Genomic DNA, 25,734 nt, shown 5'->3' with positions numbered 1-25,734 from the left:
TAATTCTAATTTAAAAAGAAACAGCTAGGTAATGAAATAGACATGATAAAAACTTTAGGAAAGAGCAACCATATCATTTTACCATGAGCGATAGCCACTCAGTTAAGAGAGATGGGCTCCAGTCTTGATTAAATCAAAATTTAAAATAAAACTTCAAATAAGAATTCCATAGCTAATGGGAAGATGGTTCAAGAGGGATTAAGAGATTCTAATGAAAAGTGCAAAGAACACAAATCAACATGAGTAATTACAGGCTATCTAATAAGTTAAGATTTACAAAGATACTTTAAGTCATTTAATTTTAAATGCTTAGTTTGGGAAGATAAAAGTATGTTTCTTGGGCTAGATGATAGACTGTTAGATGATAAGAAAACAGAGCTATTCAAATCTAGTTGCCATTTTCTCTGTGAATAGTAATTTTTAAATAAACATTTAGAAGGTAAGTGAAGTCCAAGATATATGGTTTACTATTATAATACATGGCTAAATGCAAAAAAAAAAAAATTCAGTAGTATCTTGACCAAGAACAATAGCAAATCAAGATACTTCACTGAATCTTCAAAGAATAATGGAGATTGAAAACTATGTAAGAAAACTTGAATTATGTAAATACTTTCCTGATACTCACACAGGCAGAAATTACAGAAAAACTGCTTGAGACCTCTGAGGCAGCCAGTACACTTACCAAGAGTATAAGCTCTAGAAATACATTGCCTGGGTTCAAGCAACATGACTGTGAACATATCAATAACCCTTACCTGTCAGTTTCCTCATCTGAAAATGGAAATAAAAACAATTCCAGCCTCATAGTGATGTTGGTATAAGTGAATTAATATATGTAAAGCACTTAGAACACTGCTGGTGTTTAATGCTATGTAAGTGATTGCAGCTGTTGATGATGTTGTTATTAGCAAAATTCTAGAAAAGATGACTTGAAGAACTTAAAATCTGAATAAGAGAGTGCTACTTTCCTATCAGATTTACTAACTTGAAAGGATTCCTAGTGTAAGTGATAAGGGAAATTCCATAAAGATAATGATGTTTAGCAAGAAATTTGACAGATTTGCACAATATTTTTATGAATGTGACAGGAAAATGCAGTGAGGATAACAGTGCGACTATGACTATTCATATCTAAGTGAATATTCAGACAGCAGAGTGTTGATAAATAAAATCATGCTAGACTAACACCCAATACCAGCTTCCCAGGCATGTGACTAAGCCACCTCTGAAAGAGATTCCCCACGCCCAGTCAAGCCTTCCGTTGATGGCAGCCATACCCTGTATCTTGACTGCACCACCCTTGTAAGAGACCTCAAGCCAGAACTATGTAGCTATAGTAACCCTCAAACTCCTGAGGCATTAAAAACTGTGAGAATAAATGTTTATGAAGCAAGGGGAAAATGTCAAGCTAAAGAGAAGTCTGAAAACAGCCAGAGAACTCTGGTCCTATCTAAGATTTTCAGTCAACTCAGAGGACACATTTGTCAAATCTATAGAAAGCATAACGCTCAAGAAAAAGTTAATATTGGATAAGGACTGGAAAGACCTTAAAGGCCTGACCACTCACCCAAAGTTAATAAGCCAAGTTTAATAAATACTAACACATCCTGTATTTTGATCTAGAAGCAGCCCGCTGCATAAGACACATTTGAGACAAACTGAAACAGCTACATGTAGTTGTATATAAACATACATAATAGATAGACTCCCCCCTCAAAAAAAAAAAAAACCGCTAATCATATTTAAAATAAATCTCTAACATTCAAAAAAAGGTAATTAGAAAGTTTTGCCTCACACAACTCAGTCAACATCTGTACTGAGAAACAAGTGAATGCACCTAGAAGACAAATACCAGACAATGGAGCAGGAGGCAGAGATGATGAAATCTCCAGAAAAGGTATTCTATTGCTAGAAAGAAATCACCAGGATGTCTCAATGACTTGAGGATGGGGATGACATTGTCCTCCAACATTCAAAGGATCATCAACTAGTCTGTAGGGATTTGAGACACTCTGACAACAAGAGCAGTAAGAGGAAGTTATAGGACGCTGCATTCTGTTTATAATATGAAATAACTTCTAGAGTGATTCAAAAGTAGGATACACTACCCCATACTCTATGCTTACTAAGTTTTTCATACACATAACTATGTGAGGGGAACCTAGAATTTTCTAATGGTATGAGGTGTTTATACTTAAAATTCACATTTAACTTCTAATGTTTGTCTTATTTCCCTCATAAATTATTTCTCTGCAGGTGTACCACGGAGTTAAATGTATATTGCATATCTGATTTGAAATGTCACCAAGAGTATAAGCATGCTTAAACATCGTGGGAAGACAAAATATATTAAAGGCCCAAAAAAATTTTCTAACAGCAACTAATTAAAGAGGAATTGACTTCCTATATTCACAAGGTCTGTGTACATCCCAGCTACTTTATAGGGTATTCAATTGTTGAGAAAAACTTCTGACTTTCAGAAAGATATTCATTAAAGTTCCACTTCCCCGTTCTTTGGAAAATAAATGATTAAAGCATGTAATAATAAAAAGCAGGCTAACATTTAACTGCCAAAAAACAAAGTTATAAGTCAAGGACACTTCTGCCCTATTTTAGTTATCAAAAACACCACTCCCCAATAATCCTGATCACTGGCAGTGGCAGTATATGCAAACGGATAAAAATCTTTGTAAGTTGAATGAAAAAATGAAAATTAGATAGAGAAAACCTTGTCCCATGTTTCTTAAAGAATGTCTTAAAAAGGGGGCCTCCCCGGTGGCGCAGCGGTTGAGCGCTGGGTTGCGAAGCTGCCTGCGGCCTCTGCAGCGCCAGTTTGATCCCCGGCTACTCCCCGGCCACAGGAGGAGGGTCCCACATGGCTCGCAGACCTCTCCTGCCGCCCGCTGCTCCCCTCAGCAGTGTACTTCGGTCCTTCTGCCTGCTCTGCTCCCCGCTCTGGCTCTGGTGAATTCTCTCACCCTCCCCCGCTTCTGACTGTATCCAGTGCTTGTATAAATAAATAAATAAATAAATCTTTAAAAAAAAAAAAAAAAAATGTCTTAAAAAGGGTCCAGAAGTTCTGAACAAGTGTACTGTGTGGGGTTTGGCACGATTTCAATTCACAGCCGAGCTACTATCTATCTAACCCTGGACAATTTACTTTACTTCTTTGGTCTTCAATTTTGTCATCCATAAAAGAAAGGAAGTGGACTACATTAAGTTTAAGTTACCTTCGATCTCTTAACATTTTATGTATATTCTCTTCTTTGAAAAAGGCCAATAAATATGATTATCCTTAATTAACATTATCCTAAGTGCGAAAAAGTCTATCCTTTGGGCAAAGATTACTTTAAATCAAAGACATGTAATTGTGCTGCATTCAATATGACTGAGTTTATAAGACTTAAGGAAGTTTACTATTTTAATTGTGGTAGGCATCTTGTTTCTTACCATGACTTTTGTAGCTTGGGCTGGTTTCCACTGTACAAGTGTGACTCCACCACAAAGCATAAAAACTGAAATCCACTGTAATTTGCTGAGTGTCCGGTTTAACATTAAAACAGTACATAAAGCAGTACAGGGAATCTTCAACTGGTAGGTCACCTAAATTAATGAATTAATGAATTCATTTAACATCAGTTCTGAGACAAATACAGTTGACCTTTGAACAACATGTGTTTGAACTTCATGGATCCACTTATATGTGGATTTTCTTAGAAACAGGTGACATAAAACTTAAGATGAGTAAATATAGTGCAGCATAATAAATGTATTTTCTCTTAATTTTTAATAGCTTTCTCTAGCTTTCTTTATTGTAAGAATACAGCATATAGTTCATACACAAAATGTTTTCAACTGTTCATGTTATCTTTAAACCTTCCAGTCATGAGCAAACTATTAATTGTTAGTTTTGAGGGAGTCAAAAGGTACACATGGGTTTTCAACTTGATGGGGAGTCAGCGCCCCTAAACTCCAACTCCTTCTGTAAGTGCCAAGCTACCATTCTGTACATGATTATAAACTCAACAGAAATTCACAAGGATGGGGAGATGAGAAAACAGTAACAAAATTCTGATAGTTAGAAAGCAGATGAACAAACAGAAGCTGATTTCCTAGACTACAGAGTAGAATTCTAAGCTAGCAGTGGGGAAGGGTGATAACCATTACAATGTACAGAATAAAACCATCACAAGTCTCAGGAAGTAACAAGTACTTCTGCAGTGAGATGTGAATGAAGGTTGGGTAAAATAAGCATTGGCTCCATGCTGTTTAGAAAACAAATCCAGAGACACTACTCCTATGATTTTCTTTATCCCAACTGAACAGAAACATGGAGTCTTATTTTTATGGGAAGAAAAAAATTGAACTTGGGGAAGCAAAAGCCAGGGAAGATTAAAGAAGCTGATGCGCATGCATTTTTAATATGGGTCTCTTCAGCTGTCACCAGTCAGCTCCTAGACCTAGCTAGGACTTCACCCTCTGTAGGTGGTAAACAATTCTCCAGGGGCATTTGGCTAGCTTGAGGCAATAGTGCTCCCCAACCAAAGATCCACATATCTGCAGTAAAGCTCCAAGTCAACAAGCCCAAACAATATGCTCAGAATTTCCCATTAGATTTCTTGTCTCCCACTCAAACATAAGGAATACTAAACATTAAAGGAAAAACAAGGACAACAAAACCAAGTTGGAGAAAACAGATTGTGTAGCAACAAGAAAACAAAAATCAGTAACAAAAAACTACAGTAAGTATCCTTAAAATTATGTTACACCTGTGAGACAAGATTTGAGATATGTGCGGGATATATGTCTATAGACTAAGCTCCATTGTCACCTTTGCAAGTTCTCTGTAAGGTGACCAGTTATATATTCAAGGGTCAAAAGTACATTATTTCTGATTAGCATTAATAGTTATCAAGAAAAAATTACCTGATTATGTGACAAAGGGTTAATAATCTTTTCACCATAAAAACATTTTTTAAGATTCCGCACTTTTTATCATCACTTACTCTACTTACCTGGTACACTGCTGCGTCCAGATTGCTGAGAGCTATGAAAGCCATGTTGTTCTGAACAGCATACACTAACGATGGCACACTTAACTTCATCAGTTCCTTGGGGCTCCCCAAGACATTTTCTCTTAAAGATGCCTTGAATCTACCCAGACTACCAGTTTCTCTTTAAAACAAAAAAGGGAAATCATTGGGGTTAAAGGAGAAAATTGAACAGCATCCCTTTGATAAGATTCCTTCACACACAGGAGAGCTGTTTTGTGTTAAGCTCACTGATCTAATTTAGCAAACTTTTTTTTATCATTTTGAGCTAATTTTAGATTAAAAGAAATACACCAATAATACATCCTCAGAAAAACAATTACAAGCTCTATTTGATAAAATATAACAATTAGATTTACCAGCATAAACCTCTGTTTTTTAAGTATAGTAAATAATGAGATAACAGATAACTGGAATTGCTGATACTATCTACAAAAATTAATCTCTACCACTGTAAATGCTATTATGTCAAGTTCCTCCTGATTTTTTAATTAATCAGGTTGCATGCGGTACCCATGCTATCTCTTGACAAGGTCAGGGCATTGGGGGAGACTCCCGAGAAGAGGGGAGTTCCTGTGCTCCCCAGAAGAGAGAAGTTATACTTCCCAGAAGAGGGGAGTTCTTGCACTTCCCAAGAAGATCTGAACTAGGGAGTCTCCATGGCAATGCCTGCTAATGCTCTCCTCTTTGTTCTTGGTTAATGTGAAAGTAAGTTATTAATTAGCCTGTGAAAACCCAATTCGGACCTAGACATTGATTGATTTATTGTTTACACTTGAATCATTATCAAAGAAAGTACAAACTGCTAAAGGTATAGTTAGGAAAGAAATGTTTTGGCCCTGAGAACTATGGAGAACAAGCTGCCCTGAACCAGCTGTGCTTGGAAACTGTAGCCTAACCCAGGGGGTACGTGCCTATGTGCTTGCAGCAGCAGCACATTTCCTGGTGTATGCAAAAGGTCAATAGTTCGCAGGCCGTGTGGAGGTTAGGAATTGCTAGTTAAGAGTTAGACTTCAGTAGAACTAACATGGATTTGATGAGTTGCTTTAGGCCACTTTGAAGTAATTGATAAATTAGCCAAATTAGTTGAGTGATAAGGAGACAGGCTGATTTTTAGTAATAGAGTATAGAACTTTTACACCCACTCTGAAACTAGGAAAGTTCAATAGAATGCTTAATTGTTACCAAATGTTGTGCTGTCTTATATAATTGATCATGTTAGAAAGTGAGCTGCACCTAGGAAACTAATTGTTCCTGACGTTTTTTAAGGTAACCAAAGAAATGCCCTTTTGGTGTGAGACCAAGGGAGTTGCTACATGTTCATGAGAAAGTATGTATTGATTGTCTTTGTTCTGCCTCAGTATCGCTCGCCTTAAGGTATAAATAAAGACCCGCTAAGACCCTCATCCCCCCAAGATTTCAATGACGCTGTCCTCTCCTTTCTGAGGCCCCTGACACGACATCTAGCTGGAACTGATCTCCATCAGTTGCATATCCCATTTTTCAAGATTGTAATAGGTTTAAATTACAAACAAAAGAAAAAAATGTGCATGTTCCTTGGGACAGGAATTGAGAAATTCAGGTTGACATTATTTACAAATTAGTTCAGTGCTTATGAAATATGGAAAATATTTAAGTAAGCATATTCTCAAAAGTCAAATAGAGGTATATAATTTTACAGGACATCTGTTGTATATCAGTTCACTTTTTTCCTGAAAATAAAAATAAATCAATGTTTTATAATAAGCATCAACAGCAAAGATGTTCTTTATCAAAAGAATCCTAGCTGCAACTAACAATATCCCTAAGAAAGATTAGATTTGGAAAAAAAAAAAAAAAAAAGCAGCAGCAGCTTCTATCTTGTTGGGGATTGATCTGTTCCAGCTTAAAGTTTATGATCATCACAATGAGCCTATACATTTTAGGTTAACATAATCACTAGACATTAATTTAATTTTTTTATACTTAGAAGTACAAAAATAACTACTTAAGTTCTGAGGGAGGACAGAAAGATCATAATGTCTAATTGACCACTAATGCTTATCCACTGGACACTTCCTGCCCCCAAGAAAATGCTTTCATAAGACAGGAAATCTGGCCCAAGACACAGAAACCTTACTGAGATCTTCCTCGGTTGCCAATTTCAGTTAAGTTCCACACTACAAAGGTAAATCTGTATGCTGGAAAGTAATGTAGACCTCCTGCTGGGAGATTATACTACCCAGGCAACGGAAAGAATACCAGAGATGACTACTGAGCAATTCTATATAATAGACTTTTGAAGACTGGCCCTTTAAAACTATGACATTCTTTTTAAACTACTTTTTAATGCAAATGTAAAGTATACCATATTTTTTCTCAACTTCTTTAACAGAGTATAAAGGATAATTTTTCAAAGAAAGTTTTCAATTATAAAATTCAAGACAACATTTAAGATTAAAATAAAGAATCAAGAGGTGCAACTAAAAGGCCCATATCAACAAAGTGTTATATTAGAAAACATACTTGAACATTTTTTTAATGTAATTCTCACTGGTAAGCATCATATGATGGCAGAGATATAAATCTTAGTCTGTATAAAGTGCTATTTCACTGTGCTATTACTGACTATAGTGTGGAAGCTTTAGGAACTACTAAGAAGTGCCCGTTTGTATTTTTTACCACATTCTGTCTCCTTCCATATGCATTTATCTCCCAGACAAGAGTCTCCAAGCTTTTACAGCAGCTGTTTATCCTCCCCCTGGTTCTCGGGTATAGGCAATGTCCATGTCATCTTAGCTCTCTCTACCCCTTAGAGATACTCTAAACCTTCAATAGTTATCAAATGAATTTTTTGGCTATCAAGAGAACAGAGTTGACCAACTACTCTCTGCTTTGTCAGAATATGGGCTCCTTAGGATCTAATTGCTCTCCTAATAACACCACGCCTATATCAAAAATCAAGGTGGTTGTGGTCCCTTTTCTCCTTATAACTTTTCTTATCTCTTCTACACTTTTCAGCTTTCACATTTAAGGGGAAAAAAAAAAGCCTCTCGCCAGCCTTCCCTTCAAGTGTGGCAAACCTGCAAAGTGTGAGGATATCTTCAGGTCTTAGGCTCTTCTGTTTGTATCCTTTTGCTGATGCTCAGAAGCTACTCCTTCACTGCCAGGAAAGCTTTAGTATCTTTTTCTGGTTCCTTCTCTAATCCAGTTATTCCAGAAACCTCAAATTTCACTGCGATACTGTAGAATTATAGTAATATACTTCTAATATTTTGAAGTACAAATAAATAGCAGAAGATGCTAAAAGAATCTACACAAAAACAAAAGCTGAAAAATAATAGAAAAACATTAGAAAGTGAGATAAAGATATTTAGGAGGTACAAGAAAGAAAAATATGTGCAGCACTATTTACAATAGCCAAGTTATATAAACAATCTAAGTGTATATGTACACAATGGAATACTACTCAGCTAAAGACATTTCAGGGCCTCCCCGGTGGCACAGCGGGTAGAGCACTGCGCTGTGAAGCTGTCCACAGCCTCTACAGCATGAGTTCAATCCCCGGCCAGCCAGGGAGATACTCACATGGCCAGGCAGACCTCTCCTGCCTCGCCTACTGCTCCCCTCAGCAGTGTCCTTGGTCTGTCTGCCTGTTCTGCTCCCCCTACTCTCTGGTGAATTCTCTCACCCTCAGGTGCACCTCTGACCTGTACCCCAGTTCTTATATAAATAAATAAATCTTTAAAAAATAATAATAAAGACATTTCACAGTGTAATGAAGAGCACAGAATCTATTCTAAATACTAGTTCTGATTTTTGAAGAACTGACCCATAGATGTGATCATTGACCATATTCACCAATATGTACAATTTCTCTAATAAAGGGACTTATTGCTTCTGCATTAAATAAACAAAGTTCCACTATCAGCCTTGTTTAATTAAAAAAAAAAATCAAATCTTGCCATTTACAGTATCCATAGAACCAAAAGGGATTATACTAAGCTAAGTAAATCAGAATAAAGACAAATACAGGATGATTTCATTCATATGTGGAATATAAAGAAACAAAGGGAACAGATAAAACTAATCCAAAACCAAGCCTAGAAATCTGACTGCAGAACTGATGCTACCAGAGGGGGATGAAGGGGGCTGGGGGCCATGGGAGAGGTGGCAAGGAGGCGATGAAATAAGGTAGAAGAGTGTTAGGGTTTTGGTGGTAGGCGTGGGTGATAAACATTTGAGGAAATGTGAACTTGTACCCCTAAAACATATACAGTGCGGTAAACCAACCCCACCTGATTAAAATTAAAACTTTATTTAAAAAAGAAAATGTGGGGGGCCTCCCTAGTGGTGCAAGGGGTTAAGCACTGCACTATGAAGCAATCCACAGCCTCGAATGCAAGTTCAATTCCTGGCCGGCCAGGGAGAAACCTATATGGCGAGGCAGACCTCTCCTGACTCGCCTGCTGCTCCCCTCAGCAGTGTAGTTCAGTCAGTCTGCCTGTTCTGTTCCCCACTCTGTCTCTGGTGGATCCTCTCACCCCCCGCATCTCTGGCCTGTACCCCAGCTGTTGTATGCATAAATAAATAAATCTTTAAAAAAAGAAAATGTGGGAATTAACCATACAGAAATTTAAAGGAGATAAATGACTTTAGTATTAAAAAGATTAAATACTACCTCACGCCATGCACAAAAACCAACTCAAAATGGAGTTGACATAAGACCTGAAACCATAAAATATATAGAAGGAAATATATACATGACACACACCTCAGTAACATCTTTAAAGACTCATCACCCAAAGCAGTGATAGTGAAGGCAAAGATAAACAGCTGGGACTACATCAAATTAAAGAGCTTCTGCACAGCAAAAGAGACAGTAACCAAAACTAAGAGACACCCCATGGATTGGGAGAAAATTTTTGCACACAACACTAATGATAAAGGACTGATCACAAAAATCTACAAAGAGCTGATGAGACTCAACAAAGTAAACAACCCAGTCAAAAAATGGGCAGAAGAGCTAAAAAGAAACTTTTCCAAGGAGAAATGCAAATGGCCAACAGGCATATGAAAAAATGTTCAACATCACTTGTAATCAGGGAAATGCAAATCAAAACTACAATGAGATACCATCTTACACCAGTGAGAATGGCACATATTCAAAAAATTAGCAACAACAAATGTTGGCAAGAATGTGGAGAAAAAGGAACTCTCCTGCACTGCTGGTGGGAGTGCAAACTGGTCCAACCACAATGGAAAGCTGTGTGGAGATTCCGCAACCTGCTAAAGATGGAGCTTCCATATGATCCAGCAATTCCACTCCTAGGTATTTACCCAAATGACACAGAAACATTAATTCAAAAGGGGACCTGCACGCCTATGTTTATAGCAGCACTATTTACAATAGCTAAGTTACAGAAACAACCCAAATGCCCAAAAATAGATGACTGCATCAAGAAAATGTGGTACATATACACAATGGAATATTACTCAGCAATCAAAAAAGATAAACTCATTTGCATCAACATGGATGGAGCTGGAAGGGATCATGCTCAGTGAAATAAGTCAGAAAGAAAGAGAAAAATGCCGGATGGTGTCACTCATAGCAGGAATTTAGAAAACCTAAATAAGGGACCAGGAAAAAGGCTAATTATAATAAAGTAAAACTCAAAATCAACAAGCAACTATGAGCCAGAGACACACTACGCAGGGGGAGGAGGGAGTAGGATCAAAACAAGGGGTGGAGGTGGGAATTGTATGGGGACTATAACCAAGATGAAAATGCATACATTGTGCAAAAATGAAAAATGATGTAAAATATATAAAATAAAAAATAATAGATTAAGTACTGCTTCATTTAACATATTTGCTAGGAATATAACTCTAAAGCTTGTATACTTTACTCACTAAAGGTAAAAAAAAAAAAGCAGCAATATATCTTCCAGAAAACACTAGTATTCGCCTATCCTTTTATTTTACTATTAAGTAGATTAAAATAAATGATCAATTCTGTATCTACTACATGGGGTGGCATACTACAACTTTAAATATACTATAAAAACTGCACATGAGAACAAAAGGTCATTTTTTCCTGCTACTTTTGTGTCCTGCTATTTTCTTGGAAATAAATCTCAAGCACTTTAATGAATGTCCTTTGTTAAAAACAGATTAATTATATAAATGGCATTGCCTGATAAACGCTGATAAAGAGCATGTAAAATCAAAAAGCAACTAATTTAAGGCATAGTTTTTCCTTTAAATTTCCTATTTGAACAATCTGCTTGGAATATTTGGATTAAAAAGACAATGTGCAACAGATTACCAGATGAAAGTCTGAAGCTCCTTGCTGACTGCAGAGATTCTGCTGCTGCCTGCCCCTAAATTTCCTATCACCCAGCTGAAACCAATTCTTTCTGCCCTTGGTGTAGACAAAGGTGTATTTCATCCTTCAGCTCCTGGTCTGATGAGAACTACTAGAAGGCATAAAATCCTTGGCTAGATTACCAAAGCACTATGTGAAATGGGACACAGCTGAAGTTACACAGGAACTTATGAAATTTGAATCTTGTTTACAAATTACTCATCATCTGCAAAGTTAAGTATAATTAACTCACATAAAAGACTTAGGTATAAAAACCAATAATGAGGTCATTTGAAGACAAAAATACCTATTATATGAAATATATGACTTCTACTTCCTATTGCCTAAAGCCACTACAGCATGGGTGTAAAAAGGCAGTAAAAATGTAAACCCAGCAAGAGAAACAGGATAGGGCTAGGTTAGCTATAAGTAACAGACAGCTACATTAACTATTCTAGATAATACCAGGAAATAGTAAAATAACTTTCTCCGGTCTTATATGGATAAGAGGTTCAAAGTGTTAAAATACATTTGTTTTATTATTCAACACACCTAAAGTATATGTACAGTTATACATCCTGCTAGACTTAATCTTTGTAGACTGGTAGATAGCAAACAATGAAACATATACTGTGCTCTAAGATAATGTAAAATTGTCTTTACTTCTTTTTCTTCAAGCCACAGATGACCAATTCCATTTGAAAATGTCAGTTTTAATAGCTATGATATGGTTTGGTAAAGTATTTAACTAAGCAGCAATTTTTCTACAAATTTTAGTAGTAAGTAGTTTTGTTAAAAACCAAAATAGTTCTAAACGTACTGTTTTATATTTCAGTCAGATTATAACTTAGAGATTGGCAACTTGCAATTCAAATATTTTTAAATCTATTCAGTTTTTGCATTATCAAACTGCTAATCCATCCCCTATCCTCAAAACAGAATTTAGTAACTTCCTTTTCAATTTGAAAACGATTTGCTATAATCACACATATGCACAATAGTGTATGTGCAAAGTTAACTATTATATCCTTTTTATACAGAAGACTAAATTGTAAGTAAAATCAGCAGAACTCAGGAAAATTAAAATTAATTACAAACAGAAACTAAAAAGTCTGTCAATGTGTTAACAAATAACAAAATAACACTAAAGGAGAAAAAGCTAACAATATGTTGTAAGTATTCTAAAATAGCCTTTTCACTATATGCGCTGAAACTAAAGGCAAAGGAACTGCATACAACTACTGAACATTAGGTTTGGTTTTTCACAGCTGTTAGAAATTCTGAATCTCTGTGTTCTAGGATTAAGAAAATAATTAACTATCTTAAGGATAATGGGAGTGAGACTCATCACCACTGGTGAAGGGAACAAATATAGAAAGGAGGGGAAGGTTAGAGAATGACCCCTATGGTGTTGGATCAGAAGTGCAGGTATTAATATATAACTCATTGTTAACACATACACAAAATATAAACACACACATATATATACACATACAGAAATACAAAAAAAATTGTGTATGTGTGTGCACACATATATTTCCTAGCTCTGTCTGCTGAACATCCCTGGAAGCAGTACCCTAGTAGCAAGGTTGCACACCTAGTTTCCAGATCTGCTTTCTAAATACCATTCTGGGGAAAAAAGGAACAAGAGTTTCTTGGAAAAATGTATGATTTTAGGGCTTGGGGCAGGGAAAAGTATAAGTTAAATCTTAGACATCTTGCTATGCTAAAAAGAAAAAGCTCAAAAATTGAGGAAAATATGTAAAAAGAAACAAAAGGAAGCTTGAAGATCCTGAGTGCTAGGGTAAGAAGGTAGCTTCAGGGGCTTTACAGGCAGGGACTCTGAAAGAGGCTTCTGAGATAAGGGCAGAGAAATCAGGGAGGGCTAATAAGGACAGTAAATTTGAAGGTTAATGACAGTAAATTTTAAGAGACCTTGGACAAGGGAGATAAGGCAAAACTCTAAGAGTTTGGAAAATGGGCACAGCTGCCCAGAGGAATATGGCCACTGGGAGAGAGCCAATCACAAAGTAGGATGGTGAGATTTTAGAATAGAGGAAAAAAAGTTTAAATACCCACCCCTACGCACGGGCCTGTAACAGCCTTTTTGCCCCTCCTAGGTACAGCACACCTGGAAGTCCTTCCTTGCTTCCTTTAAGTAAACTTTCTTACTTTCTTGGAATAAAGTTTGCTTCTCTCTGCTTATTTACTTAAAAAGTCTGTGAATTCTTGTCGTGGGACAAGAAACTGGTGGTTCAAGGGCTTACTTAACAGTGCACACGGGCTTCAATCCACTGTCCATACCTGGAAAAATCCGAACATCAAAATGAATTATAATTATGGGTTCCAGCCCATAAAATAATTCATGAATCCATGCTGAGAAAGGGCTGTTGAGGGGAGAGAAAGGGAGAGAAACTCTGAGCGCGAGGAGGGAAGGGAAACCTTCCCAGAGTAGAACGCCAACTGACGAATACACACAGAATGATGGAATTAGGAAGTTACCTTTTGGAGTCTAACATCAAGAGATAGTAAAACTATCAAGTAAAATTCTGACAGAAACAAGGTATTCACCAGTCTCAAAATATCTTCCCACAGGATACTTGTTAATTACAAAGAGAAAATTAGTAACTTTATGTGGAAAAACCTAGCAGGAACTACCTTAACCAGAAAAAAGTTAAATTACCAGTAATGAATGGAGCAAAGAGATATCATGTGCCTCATGACATGCTGCACTGAGGGCACAGCATCTCTCTGATATTCCTGACTCTTCCTCCAGGAAAAACACCCCTAAATTTAATCATAAGAAAGCAAGCAATAAATGGACTGCTTTCCAACAATGTCAAAGATAGGAAAGAAAAATATCAGAACTGTTCCAGAATGAAGGAAGCAAGAGACAGGCCAACTAAAGGAAAACTATAATTATTTTGCTATTAAAAGATTTTAGTAGGCAGCTGGCAAAATTTATCTAAGTCTGTGAATTAGAAAATAGTGTATCAATTTTGGTATGTGTTTTAATATTGTTATAATCATGTGATAGTCCTTGTTTATAGGTAACATGCACACAAAACATACATACATTGAAAGAATGTGATAAAACACATGGTAAAATGCTAATATTTTAGAAATAAAAACTTAAGAAAAAGGCAAAATAAAGTTATTGAAAATAACTGAACTAATGCTAAGTGCTTATCTAGTTAATCAAAAAACTGCTCAATGATTTCATTGTTCTACAAGACTGATAATTTGAAAATTAGGATCAGAGAACTTGTCTTCTAATCCTACCACTGCCAATAATTTTCTAGGTACCTTTGGCAAGTTAAAACGGCACTCAGCTTAAGACTTCTCATCATAGAAGATGAAATAATAGGTACAGATAAAATAGAGGTATAAAAATAAAATGAAAATTAGATGTATTTACCTGTTTCCCTCACCTGTTTCAAGGGGAAAGAATGTTTCCTTAACATTACTCTGGCAGTTTGCCACTCTCAATAGCAACAATCTTGAATGTCTGATGGTAGCAAATTTAGTTGCAGCAATCTTAGAGGAAGCTGTTTGGCACTTTACATAATACATTCTGACAGATTAACTTGGTATTCTATATTCACTTGCTTTCTAAAGAAAATAAGCTATAGGGGCCTCCCCTGGTGTCGCAGCGGTTGAGCGCTGGGCTGCGAAGCTGCCCACAGCCTCTGCAGCGCGATTTGATCCCCAGCTGCCGATCCCCGGCTGCCGGAGAGGGTCCCACATGGCACGCAGACCTCTCCTGCCGCCCGCTGCTCCCCTCAGCAGTGTATTTCATCAGTCTGTCTGTTCTGTTCCCTGCTCTGACTCTGGTGAATTCTCTCACCCTCCCGCGCTTCTGACTGTACCCAGTGCTTGTATAAATAAATAAATCTTTAAAAAAAAACCCTATATATCTGCTCTTTAGGTTTTCAAACTGATTTTTCATAATAGTCCCCCAAAGTATTTGGTTTTTCAAAGGCAACTTTAGCTTATAACTTTATATATTAAAGCAACAATGCATTTAAGCATAATCCTCATATTTACTGCCCAGTTTTCTTGAAGGTCAACCAAAATATACATTGCTCTGCCTTCTGTTCTTTTATCACAACCTGGAAGATGTGATTTTACTATCTTTTGAAAAAATGTAAATGAATCCATTATCTTCTTTGCATCAATAGTATCAGGCACTCTTCAAGGAAGCAACTTTGCTTCTTCTAAGTTAAAAATCCTAAACATATCAATTTCAAGTTAACTGAATTTAGTTTTTTAATTTGTTCTTTTTAAAATAGAAGTAGGGCAAGGAAGACTTTAGGGATTAAAATTAAGCAATTGTCTTCCATCCAGTGTTTTAGCAAGTTATCATACCCTCCAGCCTGCCACACTAATAATGTCATTGTTAAAATACCCAATCCTCATGGGACAAAACTGTTACTCTTACTTGGGGAAGGGGAAAGGGAAGAGAAAGAACCAGAGAAAGAAGCCTCAGTCATCTAGATTGGTGCCTTGAGTTCTGTTCATGAACATTAAAAATTCCCTAGGCAGAGAACCTCCTTACCACCTCAAATCCTGGGAATTTCCTTGTTTCACAGCCCTGATCTTAGAATTCTCTAAGTAATGATCTGGAAGTAGAACCTAAAGGACTTGGTGATGTATTGGATATACACTTGGTTCTTATAATCTGCAGTAATTATATTCTATAACATCATCATAGACACTGAATTAGTGAATATTGAATTGTTGCTTCTAGGGGAAATAAGGGTTAGGTTCCTGTGAGCATATGGTAGCAACATTTTCAAGGGATCAATATATAACCCTATTTGGGGGGTATGTTTCTATTTATAGACATCTTTAAATACATGAGCATTGAACACACAGTCAACAGGACTGTAACCCATGCCTGAACAAAGCTTACCAAACATATAATTTTTTCAAAAGTACATCGTAGCCTTCTACACTAAGGAACACTAGATAGTAATAAGTCTGGTGCCTTCTTAAACAGTGGTGCCATCACCACCAAAACCCACAAAAATGTGAAAAATGTGACACTGTATAAACCATACTTATTTACAGCATCCTCTACTTAACAACTCCAATTTATTATTTGCTTGATATCTGGTTCGCCGCTAAGAATTTAGCTCCATTGAGGACAGAACTATGGCTTTTTAGCCAGACTTCCTTTCAAGATCAAGAACCAACTTTCAACATTTTCACTGGGTATCTTTCCCAAACTGTGCTTAGGCAATGCCCTCTCATTTCAGTTTGTAATTAATCAATCTGTGACCACATACATTGAAATAACTCTTTAATCTTTCCTTATTTGACCATTTCAAGAAATTTACAATTTCACAGATGCCCTCTTCAAAGTAAACCCTTTGCTCCAACCGGTATTTTCTTGTTAAGAATAGCCTCCCCACCTCCCCCCCCCCCCCCCACAGCTGCTGTGACTTACCAGAAGCCTCAGCTGGCCAAATTTTGGCATTATGCCAAAGCTGAGCCGGTTCCTCTAACCTTTCCTAGGATCCCTACAGCTGTACAGAGCTTGAAAAAAGGTCTATAGTGCTAAACTAGTAGCTTCAAACAGCTCACTGTTAAGTGAGCTCTGCTGAATGGTATGGTGGTCAATAAGGTGTGGATGTGGCTTTATGTCAGTGAAATCCTGGGCAAGCAGGCATCACTGCCTAAGATTGAAGCCCCGTCTTTAATGTCTCATTATATTTGGTTTATTACTGTTTTTGAACCACATGTTATCAGATTAGTATTTAAATAAAATAATGCGTCAAAAAAAATTTCTTCCAATGTGTTTTTGAATAAACACATGATAATTTACCAATATATTCTCGTAGAATTATATTAATTTTAAAATCCAAGTTTCAAATACATTTCACTATTTTCTTTTTTTATACCTTTTTTCCCAGTGCCTTTTTCCAGCGTTACTTAAAGGATTCTTCTTCACAGTCAAGATCAAGTTAGTCATATAATGTCGAATGCCAACTACCAAAGCAATGTGTGTCATAACTCTTTATTTTTTCCTGATTGTCCATGGTCATTATATACTCTGCAGGTAAATGTTCACAAAAGAGCTTCTTTTGTGAATCTCTACATAATGCTGGCGATATACACAACAAATTATTGATGGTGATGATGTGATGAATTATAGTATTTGGTTTTCCACAGTGTCATTTCAACACCATTATTTGACTTGACTGATAAATTTTTAGAAATTTTTGGGTTTTGATATAATTTCCAAAAACTGTTTCCACAAAACAAACTATTGATCTATAACATCAAAGAGATGAAGAATACTACTAAATACCAAACAAACGCAAAACTGTAAAATCATTAAAATGAAACACATAATCTATGCAGGTGGGTTAACAGAACACTAGTCCAACTTCTGAGTTGCATCAAAGGCCTCACTGTTTCCTTTGCATACTGGTTTTTAAAAATTATTACTAATAACAATTGAACCATAATTTGATATTACAATTTAAAATAGTTGATTTCATACATGACAATCCTATTTTACTCCTGAGCCAAAAGTCATTTCCCTATGGAAGATGGGGAACAAGGATAAGAAAATGTGTTCCCATCCCTCTACATCCACTACCCTTTTGTATTTGTCTTAAAAAAAGCTAAGCCTTAAAATGTAATCAATTTATTAACTCTTATGTTGCCACGTGAAAGTTGTTCTGGTGTTTTAAACAGGGATTTTTTGCCTTTGCAACACTGTCTTTTCAAGATACTATAAATCCTTTTATCTGGCATTATTCAGAATGAAGAATCTCCTAATGGAAGCAAAATTTCCATTAAAAATGATTCTTGTTAAGTAAGAAACTAAAAGGTAAGAGATTTTACCCTACTTGCAACCAAACAAATTAAGCTGACACAATATCTCTACCTATAATACAAATTTTAAACTCTAATATATTAAAGCTTTCTACCATGTAGCCTCAAGTTAATTTTCTGTTCTTTATTGCCATTCTAAACTATTTCTAGTTGTTTCTTTTAATTAATCATGTGTGCATTTATTGCTATATTTTGTCTCGTCCACTAAACTTAAGTTCCAAGCAAGCAGAAACCATATCTATATCTACTTCATTCATTCATACCTGTATATCCAACATACTGTAAAACTCACAGGGTTATCACTAAATATATGTTTACAGATTGAAATTTAAAAGTGGTTAAATGTAATCTATGTTTACCTATTATTCCTCACTGCTTTCCTATTCTTAGAGACCCAAATCTTGAAACCTGTATGAATTCTCACCTATCCTCAAGATCACAGATCATCCCTACTCTTCTTTCCCCAATTAATGTACCTACAAGACTTTATTCATCCTCATAGCCCTATGTTACTTTCTCCAATCAAAAAATGAAGAAATGGAAGCTTACAGAGATTAAGAAGTATGTGCAAAGTCATAATTCAGTAAGTCTAGTATTAAAATTAGGTCTGTCTCACTCCAAAGCCCTTGTTCCTAATTATAGTACTTACCAAAAAAAGTATAACAGTTAAATGGAGGTAATTCATAAAAAGCCTTTCCACCATGCCTTGCACTTAACACAGGAAACACTCAAGAAATGTTAACTATTATTATAATTATTCTTCTCTCAAACAGGTGTCAGCAAATTTTTCTGTAAGGGTCAAATAGTAAAATACTTCAGTCTTTGTCATACAGTCTCTGTTGCAGCAAAATCAGGCAACAAACTGGCTGATCTGAACTATGGGCCTTAGTTTACAGTCCCTGCTTTAGAGCTGGGTTCTTCAACCTCAGCACTACTGATATTTGCAGCTGAGTAATTATTTGTTGGGGAGGGTGTTGTGAGCATTGTTTAGCAGCATCATTGGCCTCCACCCACTAGATAACAGTAGCATCCCCCAAATACCTGGTGGAGAAGAAAATTGTCCCCTGTTGAGAAACACTGCTCTAAAGCAATCAAAAATATAAAGATGCAGCTTCAATTTTCTAATTAAAAAATTACCTCAACTAAGTGGAAAAATAATAATTTACCACACTAAAAAGTATTTATACTCACTTAGCTAAAATTCCCACACTTAGCAACAACTTTATAACTTCAGTGATACACACGGCTGTGGTTGAAAAGTAGAGTTCTTTGTCTGCTGTCCTTGTGTATCTCAAAGCAATGGTATAAACTGCAGCCACCAACGTCATCACTGTCAAGCAGTATAACTTGAATAATAAACTGACATTTTCTGGAAAATATATGCAACAAAGATATTTAGTTAATAAAAGTCAGACTACATTAGTGTATCAAAATGTTTTCCAATTTCAAGCACAACATACTTTTTGAAACCCATGACATTTAAAACTTATTTGAAAACAATAATTTCCAGTTGCATGAACACAATCATACATACACAAAGCACAGCTGACTAATATCCAACAATTAGGCATAGTTTGGTTCCTGGAAAATGTCTCAAGTACAAGACTATGTAGCATAATAACTCAAGTTTGGGAAGTTATAAATTACATACTTAATCATTCACACTTGTGACAACAAAGCATAAAAAAAAGTTTGAAATAACTATGTTCTAAATTTAAAGACAACAGAAGGAAAACAAAAGTAGTTGAATGATAAAAGTAAGCTTACTTACCTGAAGGGGAAGGGAGGGTAAAGGACAAAGAGGGGAGAAGGTAAAATGGACTGGAGAGGACTATGGGTACACTGGGAGTGGGTGTGGTAATATACCCCTGAAAGATGTGATTCTATACCTCTAAATTATATATGGTATTGTGAACCAATGCTACCCCCAAAATGTGTATTTTTCACTAGCTTATCCCTTACTAAGTTTCAGCTTATTATGATAATTGATGTAATTATGTATAAAATTAAGACTGCATTAAGAGAGGACAGAGAAATCTATGTAATAGAGTTTGAGAAGTGCAATATTATAAAGTTCTTTTTTAACTGGTTGTATAACTAATAATATAAATATGATGTACATTCTAATGGAAAAAAGGCCTCCCTGGGGGCGCAAGGGGTTAAGACGCAACCTATGAAAGGCAACCTATGAAGCTATCCACAGTCACTGCAGCACAAGTTTGATCTCCCACCAGGTAGCTACCCACATGGCACAGCAGACCTCTCCTGCCTCGCCCTGCCCACTGCTCCCCTCAGCATTGTATTTCAGTCAATCTGCCTGTTCTGTTCCCCACTCTGTCTCTGGTGAATCCTCTCACCCCCCACAACTCTAACCTGTACCCCAGTTCTTGTATGCATAAATAAATCTTTTTTAAAAAAGGAACTTACTATAGAACTTTATCATAATAAAAAATCATCTAGTCTCTCATTTCATAGCATTATATATAAAAATAATTTCAAAACAAAGTATTAAAATCAGTTCTAGAAAATTTGAAATTACAACACTCAATTTAAGAACTGCTTGCAAGTATATCTGAGCAGTAGTCATTACTCAGATACCATGGCCCATTCAATACCTTCAATAAAACCACAAGCACTGGGATACAAGTCTCCCTCATAGCTCCTTACTCAAGGCCCTGCTCTGATACTGTCATCATCAAGACGCAAACCATTTCTACTTTCTTTATCCAACTCCCACAGGTCATTCCCTAGCTCTCTGTCACCTTTGTTCAAATCTGCAGGCTCAAGTTAAACAGAGATCAATAGCAAATTATTTCTGTAAAGGGCCAATAGTAAATATTTTAGGCTTTACAAACCACAAGGCAAGATCAAGAATATAATGTAGGTACTTAAATAATAGGAAAAAATTCTCACTACTTTTTTTTACAAATTAAAAATACAATAACTGACTACAATGCTTTATAATATAGGTCTATCAAAAAGAATGGTATTCTTTTGGGAGGTAACAATTCACTTCACTCATCAAAGTTAGTGTTCCATCAAATCAACTGCAAATGTTCATCTGTAAAAAACATTCTTAGCTCACAGGCCATCAAAGACAAGTAATAGGCTGAATTTGACCAAATACATCAACCTTTTACAAACCAAGATTAAAAATCAGAGGGACACAGGGTAACTTTGGGCTGCTACTGTAACTAGTCATGGCTACTATGCTTCTGCTTACTGCTTTGGGAGCTTAACTACAACTCAAAGACAACTTCCAAAGGGATATAAGTTGGAGTTTAAAACAATTATGCTCGGTTATGTTAAGGTGTGAACTTACAAGGAAATCGGATCCTCAATAAAATACTTTTCTCCGGGTAAATAAAAGAATCATATGTAAATTGTAGGCAAATTTTAAAAATCACATCAGGTCTTAACAAGTCATACAGAAAAAACACTACACCCAGGAAGAAATAGAGCCTGTATTTGCCTAAACTGTGTTTCTACAAGACTTGTGAGCTAAAAAGCATTGGTAATGTAAAAGGAAGTGGAGGCAATCACTACACTACTTCCTTTGTTCTCAATCCTTCTTACACTGAAAAAAATGTATGACTTCAAAAATAAACAGCAATAATTTTTACTCATTATAGGAAAAAACACCTCCCAGCTTCTAGATCAGGGGTGAACAAACTACAGCTCACTGCTTATTTCTATATAGCCAGCTTGAAATCATTTTACATTTTTATTTTTTTTTTTTTTTTTTTTTTTTTTTTTTTAAGATTTATTTATTTATTTATACAAGCACTGGGTACAGTCAGAAGCACGGGAGGGTGAGAGAATTCACCAGAGCCAGAGTGGGGAGCAGAGCAGGCAGAAGGACCAAAGCACACTGCTGAGGGGAGCAGCGGGCGGCAGGAGAGGTCTGCGCGCCATGTGGGACCCTCCTCTGGTGGCCGGGGAGCAGCCGGGGATTGAACCGGCGCTGCAGAGGCTGCGGGCAGCTTCACAACCCAGCGCTCAACCGCTGCGCCACCGGGGAGGCCCATTTTACATTTTTAAATGGTGGGGGAAAGTTTCTTAAGTAACTTTTTATGATACGTGAACATAATATGAAATTCAAATTTTAGTGTCCATAAATTAAGTTTTATGGGAACAGAGCCATATTAGTTTCCAAATTGTCTATGGTTACTCTTTCGCCCTGCAATAGCACAGCTTCAGTAGTTATGACACAGCACACCCAGCTCTCTTTACAGAAAAACTTTGCCAAACTATATCCTAGATTATCAGCACTTTCATAAACTAGAGGTTTCGGCCGCCAAACTAAAAACTACTTTGTTTTAGCAATTAAATAGGTTCCTGATTCCAAAAACAACAGTGACTGTTTAAGCCATTTATTTAAAGCCTACATTCATTCTGACCTATAGTTATTATTGTCATCAACTTTGAAAGCTGCAAAGTGATTATAAGGGAATATATACTGTATTTGTGAGAAGAACTGAGCCTACACAGAAGAGAAATTGAATACATTTAGATATTTGTAAAACATAAGGGGTTAGTATGGAATACCATTTCAAACTCAAATAATACATAATGCTTTTAAGCACTGTTTTCTCTTTTTTCAGCTTAACATTAGATGAAAATATTTCTGCACTCCATAAATTTTTCACTATGAAATTTCAATCAGTAACTTCGGTTCTTTGAGGCTAAAGCAAAAGTCCATGCTATGTATTCACTGTAAATTTTGTTGAGTATTACAGTCATGTCCAATACTAATAACGATAAGTGTAGCTCAACTGTGTTGGTGAGTTGGCACAGTGGCACATCTACATTGTCTTTCTACTTTTAAGTTCCCATTAGCTCTTGCATCATTTGTTTCTGTGTGTGAACTGCCTCAAAAAAAAAAAAAAAAAAAAAAAACTTTAAGCTCGAGAAGTTAATTTTTTTCCCCAGTTGTATTTTACTATATTTTAGAGGGGATGGACATTACTTATAATACTTGAGCACTGAGAGTTTAAGGAAGTTTCCGATAAATCCTTTGTGAATAGCAGGACGCTATCGCAAACTGCAATTGTTAGGATTATGCATTTCTAATGGTCACAACATGCCCAAGCACATAAAACATGTTTGGCAATAAGCCTAAATCTGTAATTTGTTGCAACTATTTCAGATAATGATTTGACTTCACTAGTATTTGTTTCGTTCAACATTAATCTTGCTATCCCCATTCTATGTTAATTTTCAAAACAATTCTATGTTGACTTCAATTCCTGTGGTGCAACACAAAGACTCTTCGAGTGGGACTTACATGACATGGGAGACTACATAAGAAAAGCATATGCAACTAAAGACAATGCCCCTGAGCAGGACTTGAATGATACACGTGGAATCTTCAACCAGGAAAATACTTTGGCACCCATGCAAAACGATATCCTGTAAACATCTGTTCAATATTTATTCAGAGAAGTCAAAGTGCTCTATGAGGGCAGGGAGTCGTGGCAGGGTGGAAAAAGAATATGGGTGTGTCCCAACCAACCTTTCCAAGGTACTGCTCTATTATCCAGAAATTCAGGTCCGGTCCTAACTCACACAGCCCACTCAGCACAACAGAAGCGCTGCGGGGTTGATCAGGTTCACCCTCAAGAAACGGCAATTAGTCACCAAAGGCAATTATTACTTAACTGCCGGCACCTTCCACCCAAAATATCAGCGTTCCTTCCAACCACAAACAACACTGTCCTCGGAAGGAACTCCCGGCGACTGCTTTCTCCCTCTCCTTAGGGTTTCTGAGCAGTTTTCACGCCCCAGTGATGTTTTGAGTGGCGCTTCTACCGCCCGGCCGCGGCTTCGGCTCTGCCCCTGGAGGGGCCCTTCCGCCTCCGGGCATCCGCGGCGCGGGAGGCGCAGGGGACCCCGGCCGCCGCGACCCCGCAGCCGCGACCCCGCCGGAGCGAGCACTGTCCAGCCTCCAGCCCGGGGAGCCACCGCTCGGGGCGCGCCGCAGCCTGGGCCTGCGTGAAGTGGGTTCCCTCCCACCCCGGCTCCTCCCGGCGGGCGCGGTCGGGGCTGGGGCTGGGGCCGGCGCGCGCGGGGTCCGCGGCGGGAGGCAGGGCGGGGGGCGGGGGCGGGGAGGGGGGGTTGCGCGACCCGGCGGCGGGGTCGGGACGGCCGGCGGCTCCACACCAACTCCGCCTCGGCCTGGCCCCGGGGCGCGGGACGCCGAGGCGCTCGGCCGCCGCCGAGGGAGGACAAGCGCGGACACGCGCTGCCGCCGGCCTGCCGCCGCCCCCGCGGGCTCCCGGGACCTTGCAGGCCCCTGCCTCACCTTTTGGGGCGGCCATCGCGTCCGGACAGCTCGGCGCGGAACTGACGCGCGCTCCCGCCGCGCGCCGCGCGCAGGACACCCGGGCCCGCCTGCGGTCATAGAGACGAGCGCTGGCGGCCTAGAGCGCCCACCCGCCGCCCGCCCGCCCTCCGGCTTCCGCGCTTCGAGTAGGTTCAGGAATCCCCGCGACGCCTTAAAATGGGAAGAACCCGCAGGGACGGCTGGCCCGCACCGCCCAACCCGTGCTAGCAAGAGCGTGAAACTCTGTTGCCAGGCGTTATTCTGTGACCTGCAACTCCCACCTAGCGAGCGAAGCTGAGACTAGGGAGCCCAACCGGCCTTCTGGGAAATGTAGTCTTCACCATGGTGTTCGGCGGCAAATGAAATCAGATTTAGTGATTCAGAGCTGTTGTAGATGGCCCTAAAACTGCTAAAGCAACAGAAATTACTTTTTAAAACTTTAAGACCTACCTTTTTCTCATCTTCCACTGTCACCTCTGTGCTGGAGGTAAAAACCAAAAATAATAAAGGAGGTTGCAAATTCAAATATGGTAAATTAAAAGAGTTTATTTTATAATAAATTATTAAAAGTGATAAGGTCCAAAGTATACTATACTAAAGCATTAAACATAAAAAAAGGCAAATTCAGACACCTAGACATAGTTGTTTCCATGACAGTTTAAAGCATATTATTTTCATTCTGCTAAGAAAAAACCCAAAAACCAAATTGCTATGTTATTATTTTAAAACTAGTATTCACTATGGATATTACTACAGACAAGCCAAAAGAACGTTGCATTTTATAACTAAGGAAAAAATACAAAAAGACAATGTTAAATTCAGTGTTAAACACATACTTTGCTTTTTCCTTCCCTTTCCTAAAATATTATGTCCCCCCTTCATTAAATTTCATATTTGCCCCTTCGCACCATCCATGACCACATGTCCTAATTATTGTCAGGGATTCCCTGACTCCCAAACCCCTCTCCCACAATCAATCTTCTGTTCAAGAAGAATCTACAGTGATTTTCTAATGTCTTAACAACATATTTTTATGGCCGCCTTGCAAAAGCTACTAACTCTAACTTATCCACCTTTATTTATCCACCTTCACTTCCTACCACTTCCCAAAAGTAATCTCCCTTTCTCTGGCTCTTTTCCAATGATTTTGCTGCTGAACT

The 25,734-nt window shown here is 37.7% G+C and overlaps 2 protein-coding genes across 11 annotated transcripts in view; one reads left to right on the top strand and one right to left on the bottom strand.

Moving 5' to 3' along the window:
* The window catches only part of RARS2 (arginyl-tRNA synthetase 2, mitochondrial), a 75,525-nt gene extending 67,256 nt beyond the window's left edge, over window positions 1-8,269 (top strand). For 5 of the 10 annotated variants that reach the window (XR_008553274.1, XR_008553273.1, XR_008553270.1 and 2 more), the window contains one exon: window positions 2,260-2,915. The gene's annotated coding sequence lies outside the window, so the exon portion shown is untranslated. Of the gene's footprint in view, window positions 1-2,259; window positions 2,916-6,323; window positions 6,572-8,054 lie in introns of those variants that run through there. The other 5 variants (XR_008553272.1, XR_008553271.1, XR_005126880.2 and 2 more) reach the window with 5 other exon arrangements.
* The window catches only part of SLC35A1 (solute carrier family 35 member A1), a 33,853-nt gene extending 9,244 nt beyond the window's left edge, over window positions 1-24,609 (bottom strand). Inside the window, exons 1-4 of the mRNA XM_037520077.2 lie at window positions 24,554-24,609; window positions 19,441-19,618; window positions 5,019-5,178; window positions 3,454-3,606 (exon numbers count right to left, since the gene is read on the bottom strand). Of these exons, the coding sequence (XP_037375974.1) occupies window positions 3,454-3,606; window positions 5,019-5,178; window positions 19,441-19,618; window positions 24,554-24,569 (507 nt within the window). The 5' untranslated portion in view covers window positions 24,570-24,609. The remainder of the gene's footprint in view (window positions 1-3,453; window positions 3,607-5,018; window positions 5,179-19,440; window positions 19,619-24,553) is intronic.
* Between the last annotated feature and the right edge of the window lie 1,125 nt (window positions 24,610-25,734).

Source organism: Talpa occidentalis, unplaced genomic scaffold (genome assembly GCF_014898055.3).
Source record: "Talpa occidentalis isolate TD23 unplaced genomic scaffold, MPIMG_talOcc4v2.1 talOcc4.2, whole genome shotgun sequence".
NCBI classification, from domain to species: domain Eukaryota; kingdom Metazoa; phylum Chordata; class Mammalia; order Eulipotyphla; family Talpidae; genus Talpa; species Talpa occidentalis.
The sequence above is the reverse complement of the archived record's forward strand: the minus strand, read 5'-3'. Positions and strand labels throughout refer to the sequence as shown.